Below are 18,977 nucleotides of genomic sequence, written 5' to 3' on the forward strand. Positions count from 1 at the left end.
CTCAGCACTTTGGGAGGTGGAGGTGGGCAGATCACGAGGTCAGGAGTTCAAGACCAGCCTGGCCAGCCAACATAGTGAAACCCTGTCTCTACTAAAAATACAAAAAATTAGCCGGGCGTGGTAGCAGAAGCCTGTAATTCCAGCTACTTGGGAGGCTGAGGCAGGAGAATTGCTTGAACCCAGGAGGCGGATGTTGCAGTGAGCCACTGCTGCAGTCGCGCCATTGCACTCCAGTCTGGGTGACGAGTGAAACTCCATCTCAAAAAATCAGACAAAAAAATGGTTTAACAAGGCTCATGCCTGAAATCCCAGCACTTTGGGAAGCTGAGGCAGGTGGTTTGCTTGAGCCTAGGAGTTGGAGGCCATCCTGGGCAACATAGTGAGACCCTGTCTCTATAAAAATACAAAAAACTAGCCAGGTGTGATGGTGCATGCCTGTAGACCCGGCTACTCAGGAGACTGAGGCAAGAGGTCTGATTGACCCTGGGAGGTCGAGGCTGCAGTGAGCAATGATCATGCCACTGGACTCCAGCCTGGGTAACAGAAGGAGACCCTGTCTCAAAAAAAAAAAAAATGGAAACAAATGTCCATCAGTTTTGCAATCGTATCTGGTTAAATAAACTATGGCACATTTATAGTGAAACACTGTGCATTGTAATGTTTCTGTTAAAAAAAAAAAAATGTTTGTTTGTTTGTTTGTTTGAGATGGAGTCTCACTCTGTCGCCCAGGGTGGAGTGCAGTGGCACGACCTCGGCTCACTGCAAGCTCCGCCTCCCGGGTTCAGACCATTCTCCTGCCTCAGCCTCCCCAGTAGCTGGGGACCACAGGCGCCTGCCACCACACCCAGCTAATTTTTTTGGTATTTTTAGTGGAGACGGGGTTTCACCGTGTTAGCCAGGATGGTCTCGATCTCCTGACCTCGTGATCTGCCCACCTTGGCCTCCCAAAGTGCTGTGATTACAGGCGTGAGCCACCACGCCCTGCCAAAAAAACTTTTTAAAACAATAATAATAAAAAACGCTATGCTACTGTAATAAAAGGTTGAGGTAGCTGTGTATATATAATTGCCTGTTTATGCAGAAAATGTCTGGAAGGATATACAAGAAACTGAAATCTTGGCTGGGTGCGGTGGCTCACGCCTGTAATCCCAGCACTTTGGGAGGCCAAGGTAGGTGGATCACGAGGTCAGGAGATCGAGACCATCCTGTCTAACACGGTGAAACCCCATCTCTACTAAAAAAATACAAAAAAAAGCCAGGCGTGGTGGCGGGCACCTGTAGTCCCAGCTACTCGGGAGGCTGAGGTAGGAGAATGGCGTGAACACGGGAGGCAGAGCTTGTAGTGAGCTGAGATTGTGCCACTGCACTCCAGCCTGGGCAACAGAGCGAGACTCTGTCTCAAAAAAAAAAAAAAAAAAAGAAACTGAAATCTTATAAGGAGGAAACTGGGTGACTAGGGACAAGGGTGGCAAGAAGACTTCATCATACACCCTTTTGTACCTTCTGAATTGTGAATCATGAATAATTGCCTTCTCAAAAATTATAAATAAGTTGTGTTGTTATAACTTTTATTTTGACTTCTAAGATGGAATTGTCAGCCACCTGAAGAAGCAGGCAGGACCAGCTTCAGTGCCTCTCAGGACTGAGGAAGAATTTAAGAAATTCATTAGTGATAAAGATGCATCTATAGTAGGTAAGTAGCAAATATTAAACCGTGCCACAGAATTGTCAGTTTGGTTTCCAAAACCCTCCATGTCTGGGAAAGCCATAGAATTAAACCAGTTAAGGAAACCTTGGGGCAGTTGAAAAGGCAACTGACAGAATTGGGTCAGCAATTACTATAATGCACTATAGTACATTATATAATTACTATATAATGTAATTATAATGTGGGGGGCAATTGGTGTTTTATTTGAGTGGGTTTGTGTTCTTATAGATGTAAAGGTTTAATTTCAATTAAAGGACTAGGAGAGGTGGGTGTGGGGGAAAAAAAGGACTAGGATAGGAATATCTTCAGCATTTTCTAATGCTTGTTAAACTCTGAGATTTAACTCATAATAGGGTAGTTATGACTGAAAATAAGGTTTTAAGGTAGGAAGATACAAGTAAATAATAAACCTCTGCTATTTTCACAATAATTAGGGAACTTAAAATTTAAAATCAGATTGCTAGGATTTGTCTTGTTTTGCAGCATTCATTGCTTTCTCATGTGTTGCAGTTCTCATTTTTAAATGACATGAGCCAGTTAAACACTTTCTGCATCTTAGGTGTTCATTGTTTTGTTTTTTAAATGTGATATATGATAAATTTGACTAAAAAATAAATTTAAACATAAAAGCTATGTTTGTGCTTCTCTTAGTCTCCTAATTACTGTAATAAAACTGACTTTCGCCTGGCTCAGTGGCTCACACCTGTAATCCCAGCACTTTGGGAGGCTGAAGCGGGCGGATCACCTGAGGTCAGGAGTCTGAGACCAACCTGACCAACATGGAGAAACCTCGTCTCTACTAAAAATACAAAATTAGCCGAGCATGATGGCGCATGCCTGTAATCTCAGCTACTTGGGAGGCTGAGGCAGGAGAATCGCTTGAACCTGGGAGGCAGAGGTTGGGGTGAGCTAAGATCGCGCCATTGTACTCCAGCCTGGGCAACAAGCGCAAAACTCTTGCAAAAAAAAAAAAAAAAGTGACTTTCTGGCAGCAGAATATGGTTTACTGTTTAAATTTGGCTAAAAGCCACTTTTTACCGTCTACATTTTACTGATTCTTTATATTTTACAAGGAGTTAGCATGTATTTACTAAACATTTATGTTTTAGTCACTTTTCTAAATGAGTAGTTCTAAAGACAAATATAGAGAAGGAAAAAAATTGGGTGAAGTGGTTTACAGTTTATTTTGACATATCATCTTAATTTAATCCTTCTGATACCTGAAATAGTCCCTGAAACTCTTAAGTTAAGCAGTTTGCCCAAATTTGTTCAATTATGGGAAAGTAGAATGAAGACTTGAACACTGACAAATTTTCTCCCTTGGCTCTCTCAAAAAATGTTTCTGTAAAGGGTAGAGGGAAAATTCTCATCTTAAATATTGTGCCTGTCTGAGGTAGTCATGGCAAAGCAGACCCAGTCCTCAAAGTAGAATGAAACCCTTGAAAAATAGACGTTTATGGTTTGGAATGTCTATCTGTCAGTACTTATTGCTTCTTCCTCGTGTTTAATATTTTCTGTATAGGTTTTTTCGATGATTCATTCAGTGAAGCTCACTCCGAGTTCCTAAAAGCAGCCAGCAACTTGAGGGATAACTACCGATTTGCACATACGAATGTTGAGTCTCTGGTGAACGAGTATGATGATAATGGAGAGTAAGTGACTGAGTTGAATCTCCTGACCAAGTATTATTGTGTGAACTGGTGATATTGATTGATTGATTGGGACAAGGTTTCACTCTGTCACCCAGGCTGGAGTGCAGTGGTGCAATCTCTGCTCACTGCAACCTCCGCCTCCCAGGTTCAAACGATTCTTGTGTCTCAACCTCCTGAGTACCTGGGAGTACAGGCACGCGCCACCACACCCAGCTAATTTTTGTATTTTTAGTAGAGACAGGGTTTCACCATGTTGCCCAGGCTGGTCTCAAATTCCTGGCCTCAAGTGATCCACCCACCTCGGCCTCCCAAAGTGCTGAGATTACAGGCATGAGCCACCACACCCAGCTGAATTGGTCATTTTTATACCTATTTTTTTCCCAAGGGTTTATTGAGTACTTTCAAGGCATTATGCTACATGCCAGAAACTATTGCTGCCTTCAAGGACCATTCCTCTATCTAGTAGAGGGAGATTGTATACATGAACATATATAAAAATGAAAGTGTAAGTGTATGTAGAACTATATACAGAGTGGTTGGAAGTACAAAAGAGGAAGTGTTTTTTTCTTCTTTTGGGGTAAGGGGGTAATATCAGAAAAATTCATAGAAGGGGTGACTCTTGAAGGATCAGTTTTCTCTGGAAGGTTATGGCCTTCGAAATAAAAATTATTCCAGATAGAGCTCCAGGAGTGAAGGCCTTGAGCTGTAAGATAGCCTAGGCATGTTGGGGCCCATAGTACTGCTGGAGTTTTGTTTGTGATTGAGATCATAATGAAAGATAAGATTGGAGTATTTAGCAGAGACCAAATTATAAATTTTAAGTGCCATATAAAAGAGCTTTGATTTTTATCTTTTAGACATTTTGAGAACCATTGAAAGACTTTGGGCTGGGGAGTAATGCCTAGTGTTCCATTATTGGAATAATGAGCTTGTGGGAGTTATTTATATCCTCCTGCTCAAGGTCATTGCCAAGGTCTGATCTTTCACAAAAACAATTTGCAACCTCCCGCGTAAATGGGTTAAATTTGTAAAGAAGTCACTGGCAACCACATGATAATGGTTTGAAGGGGGAGTGGTGCAAGGCATTCTAAGGATTCTAAGGAGAATTCTAAGGATTATAAGGAGAATCTAAAGTAGGATGACATGTGAGAGTCTAAACTCGGTCAGCAGCATTAGTGGCAATGGATAGGAAGGGGTGAGTATAAAAAATGTAAACAATAGTCACTAACCATGTATGAAAAGAAGATTTAGAGTAAGTTTGAGTTTTTTTTTTTTTTTTTTTTCAGACAGAGTCTCGCCCTTGTTGCCCAGGCTGGAGTGTGGTGGCGCAATCTTGGCTCACTACAACCTCCGCCTCCTGGGTTCAAGTGATTCTCCTGCCTCAGCCTCCTGAGTAGCTAGGATTCCAGTTGTGCACCACCACACCTGGCTAGTTTTTGTGTTTTTAGTAGAGACAGGGTTTCGTTATATTGGCCAGTCTGGTCTCAAACTCCTGACCTTAGGTGATCTGTCTTCCTCGGGCTCCCAAAGTGTTGGGATTACAGGCATGAGCCACCACACCCGGCCTGCTATTGTTTCTAAAGGTTTGAAAATCTACTCTGACCCCCTTTTGAGATAATGAAAAAGCTGAAGCCCAGAAGGATTAAATTGAGACCTGGTCCAATGTGTTTGGAATTAGTTGGGGAACTATGATTAGAACCACGTTCTCTTAATTTTTCAACCCAAAATTTATTAAACCCTGTACCCAATTATTGCACTTAAGATTAAGGCGGTTAGCATCTTAGTGTTAATGAAAAGGTCATGTTGCTGAATCTGTGGTACTAGAAAAGAGTCCTTATGTACTTAGATGTTGCTAGTTAAAAGTGGCAGCAAAAATAGATAGTCTGAGCTTTACATGAAATATGGGAACTCCGCCTGTAATCCCAGCATTTTTGGAGGCTGAGATGGGAGGATCACTTGAGCCTGGGAGTTCAAGATTACCCTTGGTAACATGGTGAGACCCCCATCTCTACAAAAATTTAAAAAATAAATTAGTTGTGCATGGTGGTGCACACCTGTGTTCTCAGCTATTTAGGCAGCTAACATAGGGGGATCACTTGAGCCTAGGAGTTGAAGGCTACAGTGAGCTATGATCACACCACTGCACTCCAGCCTGAGCAAGAGAGCGAAACCCTATCTCAAAGAAAAAAAAAAAAAAGATGGGAGACAGTTCTTCTATCTGCCTACTGAGACTTTTTTTTTTTTTTTTTTAAGGGGTATCATCTTATTTCGTCCTTCACATCTCACTAACAAGTTTGAGGACAAGACTGTGGCATATACAGAGCAAAAAATGACCAGTGGCAAAATTAAAAAGTTTATCCAGGAAAACATGTGAGTACTTCTTTGTATCTTGTCTGGGATTTATTTGCTTGATTTTAGTTTGTTTACCTCAGTTATTAAGCAGAGCTATATTTTGGCTTAAACTGTCTATTTGGGGGGATTGTAATAATAATAGTTTGAGTTTATATTAAAGCAGTAATGTATGGGTGTTAGAACTCCTATTGTCATCCTGTAAGGTATATATTGCTCAGTACTTGTCCTAAATGTTTAAAATCTCTTTCCTTCATAAATGCTATCAGTTATTTTGTGGCAACTTTATGATATAGCTAAAAACTTGCCAAGCCAGTTGATAATGGATTATTTCATTTCAGTTTTGGTATCTGTCCTCACATGACAGAAGACAATAAAGATTTGATACAGGGCAAGGACTTACTTATTGCTTACTATGATGTGGACTATGAAAAGAATGCTAAAGGTTCCAACTACTGGAGAAACAGGTAATAAGAATTAAGTTTTTCCCTTATGAACAAGTTTACCCAATGTATAACTAGTCCCTTCTAACATTCTCGTTGGTTCCTTAAGAATCTGTAAAACAATAAATGGTTCCTTAAGAAGATGTAAAAAAAAAAAAAAAAAAAAAAGTAACTATCCTGTTACCATGTGTGGTATAAAAGCAGGAAAGAATGGGAACATTTGGCTTCCAAATACTACATTTGAAGTCATAAGGACAAATAAACTGTTTTCACAATCTGTTGGGCATGTATTTCGTAGGTGTTTCTTTGCTTTGTGACACAGTGACTCTAAGTAGAAGGTGGAAATTTGATATAAAATGCACTTAAAACATTGTGCTTACTTGCACATTGAGACTGTCAGCGCATTTTACCCTTACAAATTTTCTTTTCAGTTCAGTCATTATGCCTATAATAGATTTCAGTTATATATTACAGCAAGATTTAGCAGGAATGCACCAGTTGATTGGGTATCACCAATTTGCCAGTGAAGTTCAGTAAGGCATTGAAGTATACCATAACCCTGTGTCAGTGCCCAAGAGCTCAGACTGTTCAGACTGATTCCGGAAGGCTAGAACTATAGAACTTAGTCTTAGGCCGGGCGCGGTGGCTCACGCTTGTAATCCCAGCACTTTGGGAGGCCGAGGCGGGCGGATCACGAGGTCAGGAGATCGAGACCACAGTGAAACCCCGTCTCTACTAAAAATACAAAAAAAAAAATTAGCCGGGCGTGGTGGCGGGCGCCTGTAGTCCCAGCTACTCAGAGAGGCTGAGGCAGGAGAATGGCGTGAACCCAGGAGGCAGAGCTTGCAGTGAGCCGAGATTGCGCCACTGCACTCCAGCCTGGGTGACAGAGCGAGACTCCGTCTCAAAAAAAAAAAAAAAAAAAAAAAAAAGAACTTAGTCTTTGCTTTCCAATCACTTGCTTCTTAGTTTCAAAAGTGCTTGACTACCCTGTATAGTCTTGGCACAAATGTCTCTTATTTCCCACAGGGTAATGATGGTGGCAAAGAAATTCCTGGATGCTGGGCACAAACTCAACTTTGCTGTAGCTAGCCGCAAAACTTTTAGCCATGAACTTTCTGATTTTGGCTTGGAGAGCACTGCTGGAGAGATTCCTGTTGTTGCTATCAGAACTGCTAAAGGAGAGAAGTTTGTCATGCAGGAGGAGTTCTCGTGAGTTGCTAGTTGGGCTTTGATTCTCCAAGGCAATTATTAAAGCCTTTTATACTACAAAGGATTTCTAAAGAACAATAACCCTGGAATGTGAAGATAGGTCTTTTAATCAAGACCTATGACTGTCATTGTTCTCAATTTAAATATAGGTACTTTAGGCCAGGCGCAGTGGCTCACGCCTGTAATCCCAGCACTTTGGGAGGCTGAGGTGGGCGGATCGCATAAGGTCGGGAGTTCGAGACCAGCCTGACCAACATAGAGAAACCCCGTCTCTACTAAAAATGCAAAAAAATTAGCCAGGCACGGTGGTGCATGCGTGTAATCCCAGGTACTCGGGAGGCTGAGGCAGGAGAATTGCTTGAACCTGGGAGGTGGAGGTTGCCGTGAGCCAAGATCACGCCATTGCACTCTGGCCTGGCAACAAGAGCGAAACTCGGTCTCAAAAAAAATAAATAAATAAAAATAAATAAATACATATAGGTACTTTAAGGATTATGATCCTTAATGAATTCTGAAAACTAATAAAAGGATGGCAGGTTGGAATTCTTACATGACTCCACTTGGTCATTAGAAATAGCAGATAAAGGCTGAGTGCAGTGGCTCACCCCTGTAATCCCAGCACTTTGGGAGGCCAAGGCATGTGGATCACTTGAAGTCAGGAGTTCAAGACCAGCCTGGCCCACATAGTGAAACCCTGTCTCTACTAAAAATACAAAAATTAGCCAGGTGTGACGGTGCGCACCTGTAATTCCAGCTACTGGGGAGGCTGAGGCACCAGAATCACTTGAACCTGGGAGGCAGAGGTTGCAGTGAGCCGAGATCATGCCACTGTTCTCCAGCCTGGGTGACAGAGCAAGACTGTGTCTCAAAAAAATAAAGAAATAGATAAGATTGGATAGCCTCCTTTGGGCCAGATGTGGTGGCTCGCACCTATAATCCCAGCACTTTGGGAGGCTGAGGCAGGAAGATCACTTGAGCCCATGAGTTTGAGGCCAGCCTGGGCAACATAGCAAGACCCTGTCTCTAAAAAATTTTAAAATCCAAAAAAAGATTGAACAGTCTCCTTGATACTGATGTAATTTCAAACCAAACCATTCCCCCCTCATCCCTACAGAATGTATTTTCTTTTTGAAATACTACGTGGGTCTAAAGTAAACTCAGAATCGGGAAGATCTTAAGACCAGAAACAGTTTTTACCCTCACTTTCTGAGATTTTGGGAGATTGAGACAAGAGAAAATCTTCCTTGTGAGCCAGTCAATAAAACAAAATAATGTAAACACACACTATGCTCCAGAGCAATAAGACCTGGTTCTTTTACAAAAATGAATCTCCAGAAGACCAATGATTATCCTTTCTCTGAACTTTCTAATCCACAAAGAGTACACTGGAAATAAAAGGAACGGTTTGTTTCTTCAGTCAGTAGTTCTGCATATTGAGAGATAAGAGTCCCCCTTTTTTAGCCTTGAAAAGCTAAAATACATAGTAACTGTTCAAAGAAATTGGCTGTAGTTTTCTCAGTGGTGGGAATAGATTAACAGGCCTTACCCTTGTTTTCCAATTGTAGGCGTGATGGGAAGGCTCTGGAGAGGTTCCTGCAGGATTACTTTGATGGCAATCTGAAGAGATACCTGAAGTCTGAACCTATCCCAGAGAGCAATGATGGGCCTGTAAAGGTGAGGTGCTCACAGCCTCATCAAGCTATGAGCAATTGCCTCTCCTCATTTCTTTGTTCCAAAACTGTGGGGTCTAAATGAAGACTTTGTTGGCCATCTCTTTTTTTTTTTTGTCCTTACTCCCGAGTCATAAAATAAGCATTGGCAGGCCAAGCGGTAGCTCATGCCTGTAATCCCAGCACTTTGGGAGGCAAAGGCGGGCACATCACGAGGTCGATAGTTTGAGACCAGCCTGTCTAGCATGGTGAAACCCCGTCTCTACTAAAAATACAAAAAAATCAGCCAGGCATGGTGGCAGGCGCCTGTAATCCCAGCTACTCGGGAGGCTGAGGCAGGAGAATCGCTTGAACCCAGGAAGCAGAGGTTGCAGTGAGTCGAGATTATGCCACTGCACTCCAGCCTGGGCGACAAGAGCGAAACTCCATCTCAAAAAAAAAAAAAAGCATTGGCAGGGCTCATAATGCTTGGTAGGGGCGAGAGTATAAAGCCTGCGTAGAATTTTCTGATGAAATTTATATTGGGCTAAGTTACTCTTGAGGATAGAGCAACCCCTAAGAACAGTGTGTTGCTTTGAATTTTTTTATAGAGATGTGGTCCTACTCTGTTGCCTCAGCCTTCTGAGTAGCTTGGACTGCAGGCATGTGCCACCAAGCTTGGCTTGAAATTATTTTAAGGAACGGTTGGGTAGCACTTCTGTGTCCTGTAACTTCCTGAACATAGTTTGACAGGTGACAGACATAGGAACGAGTTGGTATCTAGTGAATGACAACATCTTTAATACAATCTGTAAATGTCATTTGGGTTTCCATGACTTATTTTCCATGGTAACACATCAAATTAGAGAGGGATTGGGTCTAGGAACAAATACAGTTGTGAATTTATTTTTTTATGTTACCAACTAGAGATTCTTCTGTGTTTTTCAGGTAGTGGTAGCAGAGAATTTTGATGAAATAGTGAATAATGAAAATAAAGATGTGCTGATTGAATTTTATGCCCCTTGGTGTGGTCACTGTAAGAACCTGGAGCCCAAGTATAAAGAACTTGGTGAGAAGGTAAGTGTGAACCCTATTCTGAGGATAACATTTAAGCGGGAGCAGTAAGTTTATATATGTATTCAGTATGGGCTAATTTGCTTGGTTCCTAAGTACTGATAGATTTTTTTCCCAATTACTTGCTTTTTACTCACTTTCTCTTGACTGCCCCCTAGTGCCCCAGCCTGTGCAGTGCCTGAAATACCCACTTTTAACATTCCATTCCTCAGACTCAATCTAGATAATGGTTAAAAATATCTAAGGACTTCTGAATTTTGGTAATGGCTTACATGAATCCATATGGTCCTTCATCTTAAAACATTTGGCTTAGCCCCTGTAATGTCTTATTTAGACCAGGTAAATTTGAAGGTGGCAATATGTAGAGTCTTAATACAAGAGAAAAAAGGGAAGCTTGTGGAAAGTGAAGTACTACCATCTGCAAACCACTCTTCCCACCTGAACAGCAGTTTATCTGCTGGAATTACAGGTGCGCACCACCACACCCGGCTAATTTTTGTATTTTTAGTGTTGGAAGAATGAGATTGTTTTAAGTCTTGAATTGACTAAGTGTCCCTCTGTCACTGAAAACTCGAAATGTAAACATTTAACCTGTTTTATTAACAGCTCAGCAAAGACCCAAATATCGTCATAGCCAAGATGGATGCCACAGCCAATGATGTGCCTTCTCCATATGAAGTCAGAGGGTAAGTGGATTAAAAATTAACAAAAGTGTCTAGGCAATAGATAGGAATAAAGCTTGTAACCACCAGGAATTCATTACTAGACATAGTTTTCATATTCCAGTTGAAGGCAGAACCACTGATTCCTTCTTGGCTTAAGAGTTCTGCAGCATGGGCCCACATAACTGCTTGAAATTAATGAATGTTTCTTTCCCCAGTTTTCCTACCATATACTTCTCTCCAGCCAACAAGAAGCTAAATCCAAAGAAATATGAAGTAAGTGAATTGTCCCATATCCCCACAAATATATACACAGACATAAACACACACTCTTAAACATAGTTCTTTAATTGGGTTTATTTATTTATTTATTTATTTTTTTGAGACGGAGTTTCGCTCTTGTTGCCTGGGCTGGAGTGCAATGGCGTGATCTCGGCTCACCGTTCAAGCAATTCTCCTGCCTCAGCCTCCCGAGTAGCTGGGATTGTAGGCATGCGCCACCACCTTGGCTAATTTTGTATTTTTAGTAGAGATGGGGTTTCTCCATGTTGGTCAGGCTGGTCTTGAACTCCTGACCTCAGGTGATCCGCCCGCCTTGGCCTCCCAAAGTGCTGGGATTACAGGCGTGAGCCACCATGCCAGGCTAATTGGGTTTATTTAACTAAAAACTCTTTAAACTCTCATGGGCAGTATATGTGGCTGCTAATATGCTTTTATAAACTCAGAAGTCTTCCTGTTTGGGTGGGGCAGATCAGGGTTCTTTAAAAAGTTACATTTTTAAGGTAATCTTTCTGTTTTCAGGGTGGCCGTGAATTAAGTGATTTTATTAGCTATCTACAACGAGAAGCTACAAACCCCCCCGTAATTCAAGAAGAAAAACCCAAGAAGAAGAAGAAGGCACAGGAGGATCTCTAAAGCAGTAGCCAAACACCACTTTGTAAAAGGACTCTTCCACCAGAGATGGGAAAACCATTGGGGAGGACTAGGACCCATATGGGAATTATTACCTCTCAGGGCCGAGAGGACAGAATGGATATAATCTGAATCCTGTTAAACTTTCTCTAAACTGTTTCTTAGCTGCACTGTTTATGGAAATACCAGGACCAGTTTATGTTTGTGGTTTTGGGAAAAATTATTTGTTTTGGGGGGAATGTTGTGGGGGTGGGGTTGAGTTGGGGGTATTTTCTAATTTTTTTTGTACATTTGGAACAGTGACAATAAATGAGACCCCTTTAAACTGTCTTATTTTCCACAAGATTGAGAACCAGATGTTCTCTACACACGATCACTGTTCAATAGAGCTTTCTTCAGTGATGGAAATGCTCTGTAATCTACACTGTTCAGTACAGGTAGCTATGGAGCATCTGAAATATGGCTAGAAACTACATTTTTAGTTTTCATTAATTTAAATAGCCATACAGTTGCCACCATACTGGTCACTGCAGCTGTAGACTGACTGTCTGGGTCCATAGTTCATCAAAATTTATTATCTCTTTCTCTCCTTACATGTTTATTGCCCAGGCCTACCCTGGTGATTAGAACAGCTGAAGGGCCTTTCTTATTAGGCTGTCCCTGCCCTAAGGATGGGTTCCTGTTTATCCTTGCCACGCGGCTGAGCTTACTGCATGTTTATACCCCCCAAGGACTGTTCTCTGCCCAGAAATGCCCTGTCAAGAGTGTGGCATCACGCGGTTTCATCCAAGTTGTTTCAGGAATTGCTGACACTGCTGGGTGCAGTTCTATCCCCCAAAGCCTAGGGTGTGGCCCTTTAACTTCCCCTCCAGTAGAACTGGGAAAGGCAGTATCATTCCTAGTTATGAGTGAAGCATCCACTTTCTTTTGTAACAATGAGGAACAGAAAGGATAGGACTGAATGAAGAGTGATCTTTTGTCCAACTAAACCATTCATCTCCTTTTGTAGGTAAATTCAAATCCTGCCCAGTTATAGTTTTCAGTCACTGGATATTCCAGGTAGGAGCCCTACTTTAGGTGATCCTAGGAACTCCTATGTTCAGAAAAGAATTTTCTTCCTACTATATAATTACAGTATTTAGCTGTCAATTTTAAGATGAATTTGGTAGAGCCTTATAGCAAAGTATGTATCTTGGTCATGCACAAAGCTTGGAAAAAGTAAAAGATATCTAAACCATACTCTTGGAGATTCTAACTCATAACATCTGGGCTGGGGCCTGGGGATCTATTGTTTAGAGAGCCCCCAAAGTGGCTCAGATGTAAAGCCAGGGTTAAGCACCTGCCTTGGAAGATTTAACGAAAACATATAAACTTGTACAAAGGACACAGAAGCAGTCAGTTTTGATTTTTTAGCCATGTTGGTAAAAGTTCATTTTCAGTACATGGGTAACACCCAGGCCCTTTCCCATTATATCCAGGAATGCTACAAGTTCTTTTAACTCATGAAAAGTTATTATTACTGTTTCCTTAGGGAGGCTACCAGGCTAAAATTCACTTAGTTTGGTTTGTCTAATTATCTCATCTTATCCTGAAGATGATGTCATTTCCGAGGATTTGAAAATGACTTGGCTGAACTAAATAAAGGTAAAAAAGCCAAGCCTCCGTCACTTTTCCTAGACTCCTAGGCACAGCTATGGAGTCTTTGCGCAGTGCCCACACCCTAAAAATTAACAATGAAAACCAAAGCTCAAGAACCTAGAGCAACTCTCTACTTGCCACCATGGACTCCAGTGGTCAGCATAAGAAGAGCAGATAGTTGCATTCTATTTAGTTTATAGCTGCTTTGTTCTTTTGTGTTTCACTAAACAGAGGCTCAAGAACTCCCTTGATAACTTCAGCTGCCCCTGTTCTTTTCCTCAAACTCCAGGATGAGACCTTTAATGTGGGACAATTTCTGGTGAAGGTACTCACAGCGACGCTTTTCTTCTCTGTAACCTGGGTATCGCTGCAGAGAAAAAGCATCCATGTCAAAAAGTAAAAATTCTCATTCTACCTTGCTTCTGTTCCCAGACCTTGTCTTACCTTCCTGAACTTTTTATATTCCTGGACTATCTTGTTTTCCAGCACCTGAAAGAGAAAATGCTAGCACTGAGTTCAACATTAAGAAATAAGGGGCAGCCAGGCACGGTGGCTCACGCCTGTAATCCCAGCACTTTGGGCGGCTGAGGCAGGCAGATCACGAGGTCAGGAGATCGAGACCATCCTGGCTAACACAGTGAAACCCGTCTCTACTAAAAAATACAAAAAAGTTAGCTGTGCATGGTGGCAGGTGCTTGTAGTCTCAGCTGCTAGGGAGGCTGAGGCAGGAGAATGGCGTGAACCCGGGAGGCGGAGCTTGCAGTGAGCCAAGATCACGCTACTGCACTCCAGCCTGGGCAACCAAGTGAGACTGTCTCGAAAAAAAAAAGAGGGGCCAGGCGCAGTGGCTCACACCTGTAATCCCAGCACTTTGGGAGGCTGAGGTGGGTGGATCACTTGAAGTCAGGAGTTCAAGACCAGCCTGGCCAACATGGTGAAACCCTGTCTCTACTAAAAATACAAAAGTTAGCTGGGCATGGTGGCACATACCTATAATCCCAGCTATTCTTTTGAAAGCTGAGGCATGAGAATAGCTTTAGCCTAAGAGGTGGAGGTTGCAGTGAGCCAAGATTGCGCCACCTCACTCCAGCTTGAGAGACAGAGCTAGACTGTCTCAAAAAAAAAGGGAAGTAACTTCCCTTCCCATTCTACCAGATGATACAATGATACAGACTAATTTTTCCCTTCAAACGGATTTCCTTGTCACTTTGCTTAGTCACTTTATAAACACAGGCGTATGGATGGTTAGCAGGGGGTTAATGGCCAGTAGAGCTGGAAAGCCAGGCTGGGTCCTGTCCTTACCTTGTATTCTGGAGTTCCTCGCTGAACTCTTTTAATCTCTGCTCCCAGCTCTATGAACCTTTGGCTTGCAGTCCCAACACGGGCATGCAGGATGCGGTATTCAGCATAATCTGTCTCAAAGTCCTGCTCATAGGCATGTTGCTGTTCTGCACTGTGGATGGCCCTGTATTGCCTGCCAGGAGCAGAGAGTTGTCACCTTCAATTTCATTGCCCCTGAAAAGCCCCCAGCTTCCAGGAAGTACATCTTAATATATGCACAAGGCTTGATGGAATTGGAAAAAGCAGGGAACTCACAGGAGGTAGTCTGGTACATCTTCGGGGCTTGGGGATTCAGAATCTAGGAAGTAAGCAAGAAAACACAAGTGATGATAAGTCTTTTCCACTGGCATTTTTACCCTCCTCTCATAAACTCACCTTCTTTTTTTTTTTTTTTTTTTTTTGAGACGGAGTCTTGCTCTGTCGCCCAGACTGGAGTGCAGTGGCGTGATCTCGGCTCACTGCAAGCTCCGCCTCCTGGGTTCACGCCATTCTCCTGCCTCAGCCTCTCCGAGTAGCTGGGACTACAGGCGCCCGCCACCACGCCCGGCTAATTTTTTTGTATTTTTAGTAGAGACGGGGTTTCACCGTGGTCTCGATCTCCTGACCTTGTGATCTGCCCGCCTCGGCCTCCCAAAGTGCTGGGATTACAAGCGTGAGCCACCGCGCCCGGCCAAACTCACCTTCTTGAACTGAGGAACTGTGTTCTAATCTGGGGTCCACATCCTCATCTTCTTGCTCCCAATCTTCTCTCTCTTGTAAATCCTGATTGGTCAGGCCTTGTAGGGGGCTTGGCGCTAAAGGCAGAGTTCTGAACCTCTTTTCTTCTAGTTCTACAGTGGCTACAGGCACTGAACGTTTCTGTTGAGGAAAATATCTGTGTGACAAACAGCCAAGAGCTTCCTAAATATGTTCTTCTGTCAAGAATTCCTCCTAGGCTGGGCACAGTGGCTCATACCTGTAATCCCAACCGTTTCAGAGGCTCAGGTGGGGGGATCGCTTGAGCCCAAGATTTCAAGACTAGTCTGGGTAACATAGTGAGACCCTATCTCTACCAAAAAAAAAAAAAATGAGCCTGGTGTAGTGGCACACACCAGCTGAGGAGGGAGAATCGATCCCAGGAGTTCAAGGCTGTGGTGAGCTGTGATCATACCACAACACTCCAGCCTGGGTGACTGAGTGAGAATAAGAAAAAAAAAAAAAAAAAGCGGGAGGGATGGCTTGAGCCCAGGAGTCTCCAGCCTGGGGAACAGAGAGACCTTGTCTCTAAAAAAATTCCTCCCATATAACGAGCTTCCAATTTCTAAATTTTAGCTTGACTAAAAGTGCTTTTCAAAATAGTCTTTGCCACTGTTTCATTATATTAATGTTACAAAAAAAAAAAGCCCTTGCCATTCTAACTTACCTTGTTCAGACGTTTCCGGCTGGCAGAGGAAGGCAGTGCCTGAACAGGTTCTCTGTTTGGAAGATGGGTCTGGTTTCTAGGATATTTTAAGGGAATGGGACAGATGAAGACCAGGGTAGGAGGTGGAACTGGATCTTTTATTACAACATCTAAGAGTGGAGATTAGAAAGGAAGACAATGCCAAAGCTTCCCATGTTAGTCCCACCCCATCCAAAATACCTCACTTCCCACTGTGCCATGTGCTCCCTTGAGGATCCTGGGAATGACTGTCCTTGGTTGCTTGCCAGTGGATCTGACACTGACACCTGGTGGGGAAAGTGGCAGGAGCATTTGGTTCCCTGGAATACTGGGTACCTTGGACTTCAGGCTTTGCCCCACCTTATCACAACTCCCTGCAGTTTCTGGCCTCACCAACCTCCTCTAGCGCCATCTGTGGCTGTGATACTGCATCTCCTTCAGAATAGTCTCCTGTGTTCTGCCAACTCTCAGGATGTCTGGCATCTTCAGTCAGGTTGTGTCCCTGAACTGATGATGGGGCTAGGATAGAATCCATGGCTGCCCAAATAATGAGGCGCTCCCTGAGTGAGCCCAGGCAGTGGAGGCGGTTAGGCCCAGACCTGGAAATGGGTGGTGGAAAAAAATAGGAGGGTGGAGAGCTCTTAAGCACCTCTCCACATTTCCCTCCCCCACATTCCACAAACCCTTTCTTGCTTGCTACCTGTTCCCCCTTACCTGAGGAAGGGTTGGCACACAAGATCCAAGCTACCACCAGCGCCCTCCTGGCAACACTGGGACACTATGAAGGAGAAGAGGCAGGACCAACCAGGGCCTGGGAGTCTCAGATACTGGGGGTGGAAGGAGACGGTAAGCCCCATGAAGTCAGCCCCTCCCCCTCCTGCCGCCGCCACTCGTCCGGGAACCAGCCTAAGTAAGACTAAGATGGGTCCCACAGGGCTCGTTAGCACACCAGGTGCAGCTGGGCCTGAGTTCCCCAGGAGGCTGAAACAGCACAGTCCCCTCAAACCACAGCCCCCTGGGACAACCGCAGCAGCCTCCTCGCCCCACTTGGAGTTCAGTTCTCGGAACTACCTCAGACCGTGACCATTCGCAGCTTCCGGCCCCGACCGCACCTTCCACCTCCAGCCCACGTTTATGCTCCCTCGCCCTCACCTCGCTCACACACCCTGAGCTCGCCCTTACCCCTCGGTGGCCTTGGAAAGCAATCACCGGTCGTACCTGCGGGGAGAGCGAAGATGTGATCGTTGAGCGCAGGTGAAGCGGTGTCCCCAGGATCCGGCGTCCGGAGCCCGGGATCACCTGCCTAGCGGGCTTCACTTGGAGAGGTGGGGAGGCCAGAGCTTGCGGATGCCGCTCCCTCTCCCCTGCACCTTCTCCAGGGTCGCCGGCTGAGGCCCAGGGTCCCTAGGGGCAGGGACTAGAGAAGAAAGGGGCCGGCCGTACCTGTTGCCGCTGACACTCTTGCAGTGCCCGCAGCGCAGCGTCGTTGAGCCTGAGCAGTAAGAGGCTAGTCCGGGCAGCTGGCGTGAAGCAGAGCCGGAGCTGTCCTCTCAGAGGCTCCTGGAGCTCCTCCATAGCGACGAGTTCGAGTGCAAGCAGCACGGGGGCCACAGGCGAGGGCCACCACCGCCACCTCCTCTGTTCAGGGTTTGGTTGGCACACCCAGTAACCCACGTCTGCCCCACCCTCCGCCAGGAACCCGCCCCCGGCCCCACCTCCCGCCAGCGCCACCCCAAGGTTTCCCAGCTGCGTGGGCGGTGCTTCGCTCTCCCCGGCCAACAGCCCGGACCTCGGCGCTTTCTTCTAGGACCGGCATGAATCGCTTTGGGCTATCGGAAAAGCTATCCCCAGTTCTCGGGAGAAAGAGTCCGCGACCAGCGTCTGACCTCTCAGAGTCCCCAATCCTGCCTCAGTTTCCCCAGCGACCCTGAATTTGGAGTTGCTGTCTCTAAGTGAAAGCTGAACCTGCAACCCCTTGAGGGTTTGAGCCGCAGAGGGGCGGGAGAGAGGGCCTGGTTGGTAGGCGGGCTCAGCGGTTCGCGCCAAGTTAGCCCCGAGCCTCGGAGACCCAAGAGACCAGAGGATGGCTGACCCGAAGGGGCACCAGAGACAGCGCTTGGGCTTTTTCCCGCCCGCGGTTCCACCGCTCTGAAACCGATTTCTAACAGAGAGGTAATTGGGCCCTGCGGTTGTGGTGGCAGCAGTGAAAGTTGGCTGTCACCGACTGGAGCGCCCCCAGTTGGTGGGCAGGGATACGGGCGCGGGTAGTGGCAGGAAAGTTGCAGGGCAGAGAGCCAGAACCCAGTCCTAGGTCTCACCTCGTGGCCTAAACACGCGTCAGAGTGGTGAGACCGCTCCCTGAGGAGGGCCAGGAGCTGCATGAAGTCGCCAGGCATTCCAGAGGGCCAGATCCTGGTGCACTGAGACCCCAGCACCAACCTCTGGCCAGCCCTTGGTGTCTCCACTTGTTCCTGTTTGACTATGTTTCCCAAGAGCCCTGATGTTGTCCTGTTTCCTAAACAGGATCCCTCTGTTAAATCCCTGGACCTGCACAATCCCCGGGAACCTTAATGTCCTCTACCACAAATAAAATTACCTATACATTTGTCAAAACTCATACAAAAAATACACTATTTTTTTTTTGAGACGGAGTCTCGCTGCTCTGTCGCCCAGGCTGAAGTGCAGTGACGCGATCGCGGCTCACTGCAAGCTCCGCCTCCTGGGTTCACTCCATTCTCCTGCCTCAGCCTCCCGAGTAGCTGGGACTGTGGGCACCCACCACCACGCCTGGCTAATGTTTTTTTTGTTTGTTTGTTTTTTTGTTTTTTTTTTTTTTTTTTGAGACAGAGTCTCGCTGTTGCCCAGGCTGGAGTGCAGTGGCGCGATCTCCGCTCACTGCAGGCTCCGCCCCCCGGGG

At 44.9% G+C, this 18,977-nt stretch overlaps 2 protein-coding genes across 3 annotated transcripts; one reads left to right on the forward strand and one right to left on the reverse strand.

Annotated features, from left to right (window-relative positions):
- The first annotated feature begins 1,559 nt into the window (after nt 1-1,559).
- Nucleotides 1,560-11,820, forward strand: LOC116464361 (protein disulfide-isomerase A3). The gene is made up of 10 exons (XM_032147614.2): nt 1,560-1,693; nt 3,231-3,360; nt 5,614-5,730; nt 6,051-6,176; nt 7,182-7,364; nt 8,930-9,038; nt 9,962-10,090; nt 10,694-10,773; nt 10,968-11,025; nt 11,551-11,820. The coding sequence occupies exons 3-10, from the start codon at nt 5,690-5,692 to the stop codon at nt 11,662-11,664; spliced, it is 840 nt and encodes a 279-aa protein (XP_032003505.1). The 5' UTR covers nt 1,560-1,693; nt 3,231-3,360; nt 5,614-5,689; the 3' UTR covers nt 11,665-11,820.
- A 1,227-nt stretch (nt 11,821-13,047) lies between these two features.
- On the reverse strand, nt 13,048-17,737 carry LOC116464359 (RNA polymerase II elongation factor ELL3). Of its 2 annotated transcripts, XM_032147612.2 has the most exons (11): nt 17,504-17,737; nt 17,243-17,278; nt 16,775-16,887; nt 16,458-16,659; nt 16,262-16,347; nt 16,043-16,118; nt 15,321-15,498; nt 14,896-14,938; nt 14,602-14,773; nt 13,744-13,788; nt 13,048-13,666 (listed from the first exon to the last, which is right to left on the reverse strand). In XM_032147612.2, the coding sequence occupies exons 1-11, from the start codon at nt 17,633-17,635 to the stop codon at nt 13,556-13,558; spliced, it is 1,194 nt and encodes a 397-aa protein (XP_032003503.1). In that variant the 5' UTR covers nt 17,636-17,737; the 3' UTR covers nt 13,048-13,555. The 2 variants fall into 2 exon arrangements, with proteins under 2 accessions (XP_032003503.1, XP_032003504.1); XM_032147613.2 differs by lacking the exon at nt 17,243-17,278.
- Nucleotides 17,738-18,977: the final 1,240 nt, after the last annotated feature.

Source organism: Hylobates moloch, unplaced genomic scaffold (genome assembly GCF_009828535.3).
Source record: "Hylobates moloch isolate HMO894 unplaced genomic scaffold, HMol_V3 SCAFFOLD_486, whole genome shotgun sequence".
Lineage (NCBI taxonomy): Eukaryota > Metazoa > Chordata > Mammalia > Primates > Hylobatidae > Hylobates > Hylobates moloch.

Excerpts from the sequence above, each read along its gene's own strand:
- LOC116464361 (XM_032147614.2), top strand. The coding sequence starts at position 5,690 with ATGACCAGTGGCAAAATTAAAAAGTTTATCCAGGAAAACAT. Across the intron at positions 6,177-7,181 it reads TCCAACTACTGGAGAAACAG|GGTAATGATGGTGGCAAAGA; the intron begins GTAATAAGAATT and ends TATTTCCCACAG. Across the intron at positions 9,039-9,961 it reads GCAATGATGGGCCTGTAAAG|GTAGTGGTAGCAGAGAATTT; the intron begins GTGAGGTGCTCA and ends TGTGTTTTTCAG.
- LOC116464359 (XM_032147612.2), bottom strand. The coding sequence starts at position 17,635 with ATGGAGGAGCTCCAGGAGCCTCTGAGAGGACAGCTCCGGCTCTGCTTC. Across the intron at positions 16,888-17,242 it reads CTTTCCAAGGCCACCGAGGG|TATCTGAGACTCCCAGGCCC; the intron begins GTAAGGGCGAGC and ends TTCCACCCCCAG. Across the intron at positions 14,774-14,895 it reads GATGTACCAGACTACCTCCT|GCAATACAGGGCCATCCACA; the intron begins GTGAGTTCCCTG and ends TGCTCCTGGCAG.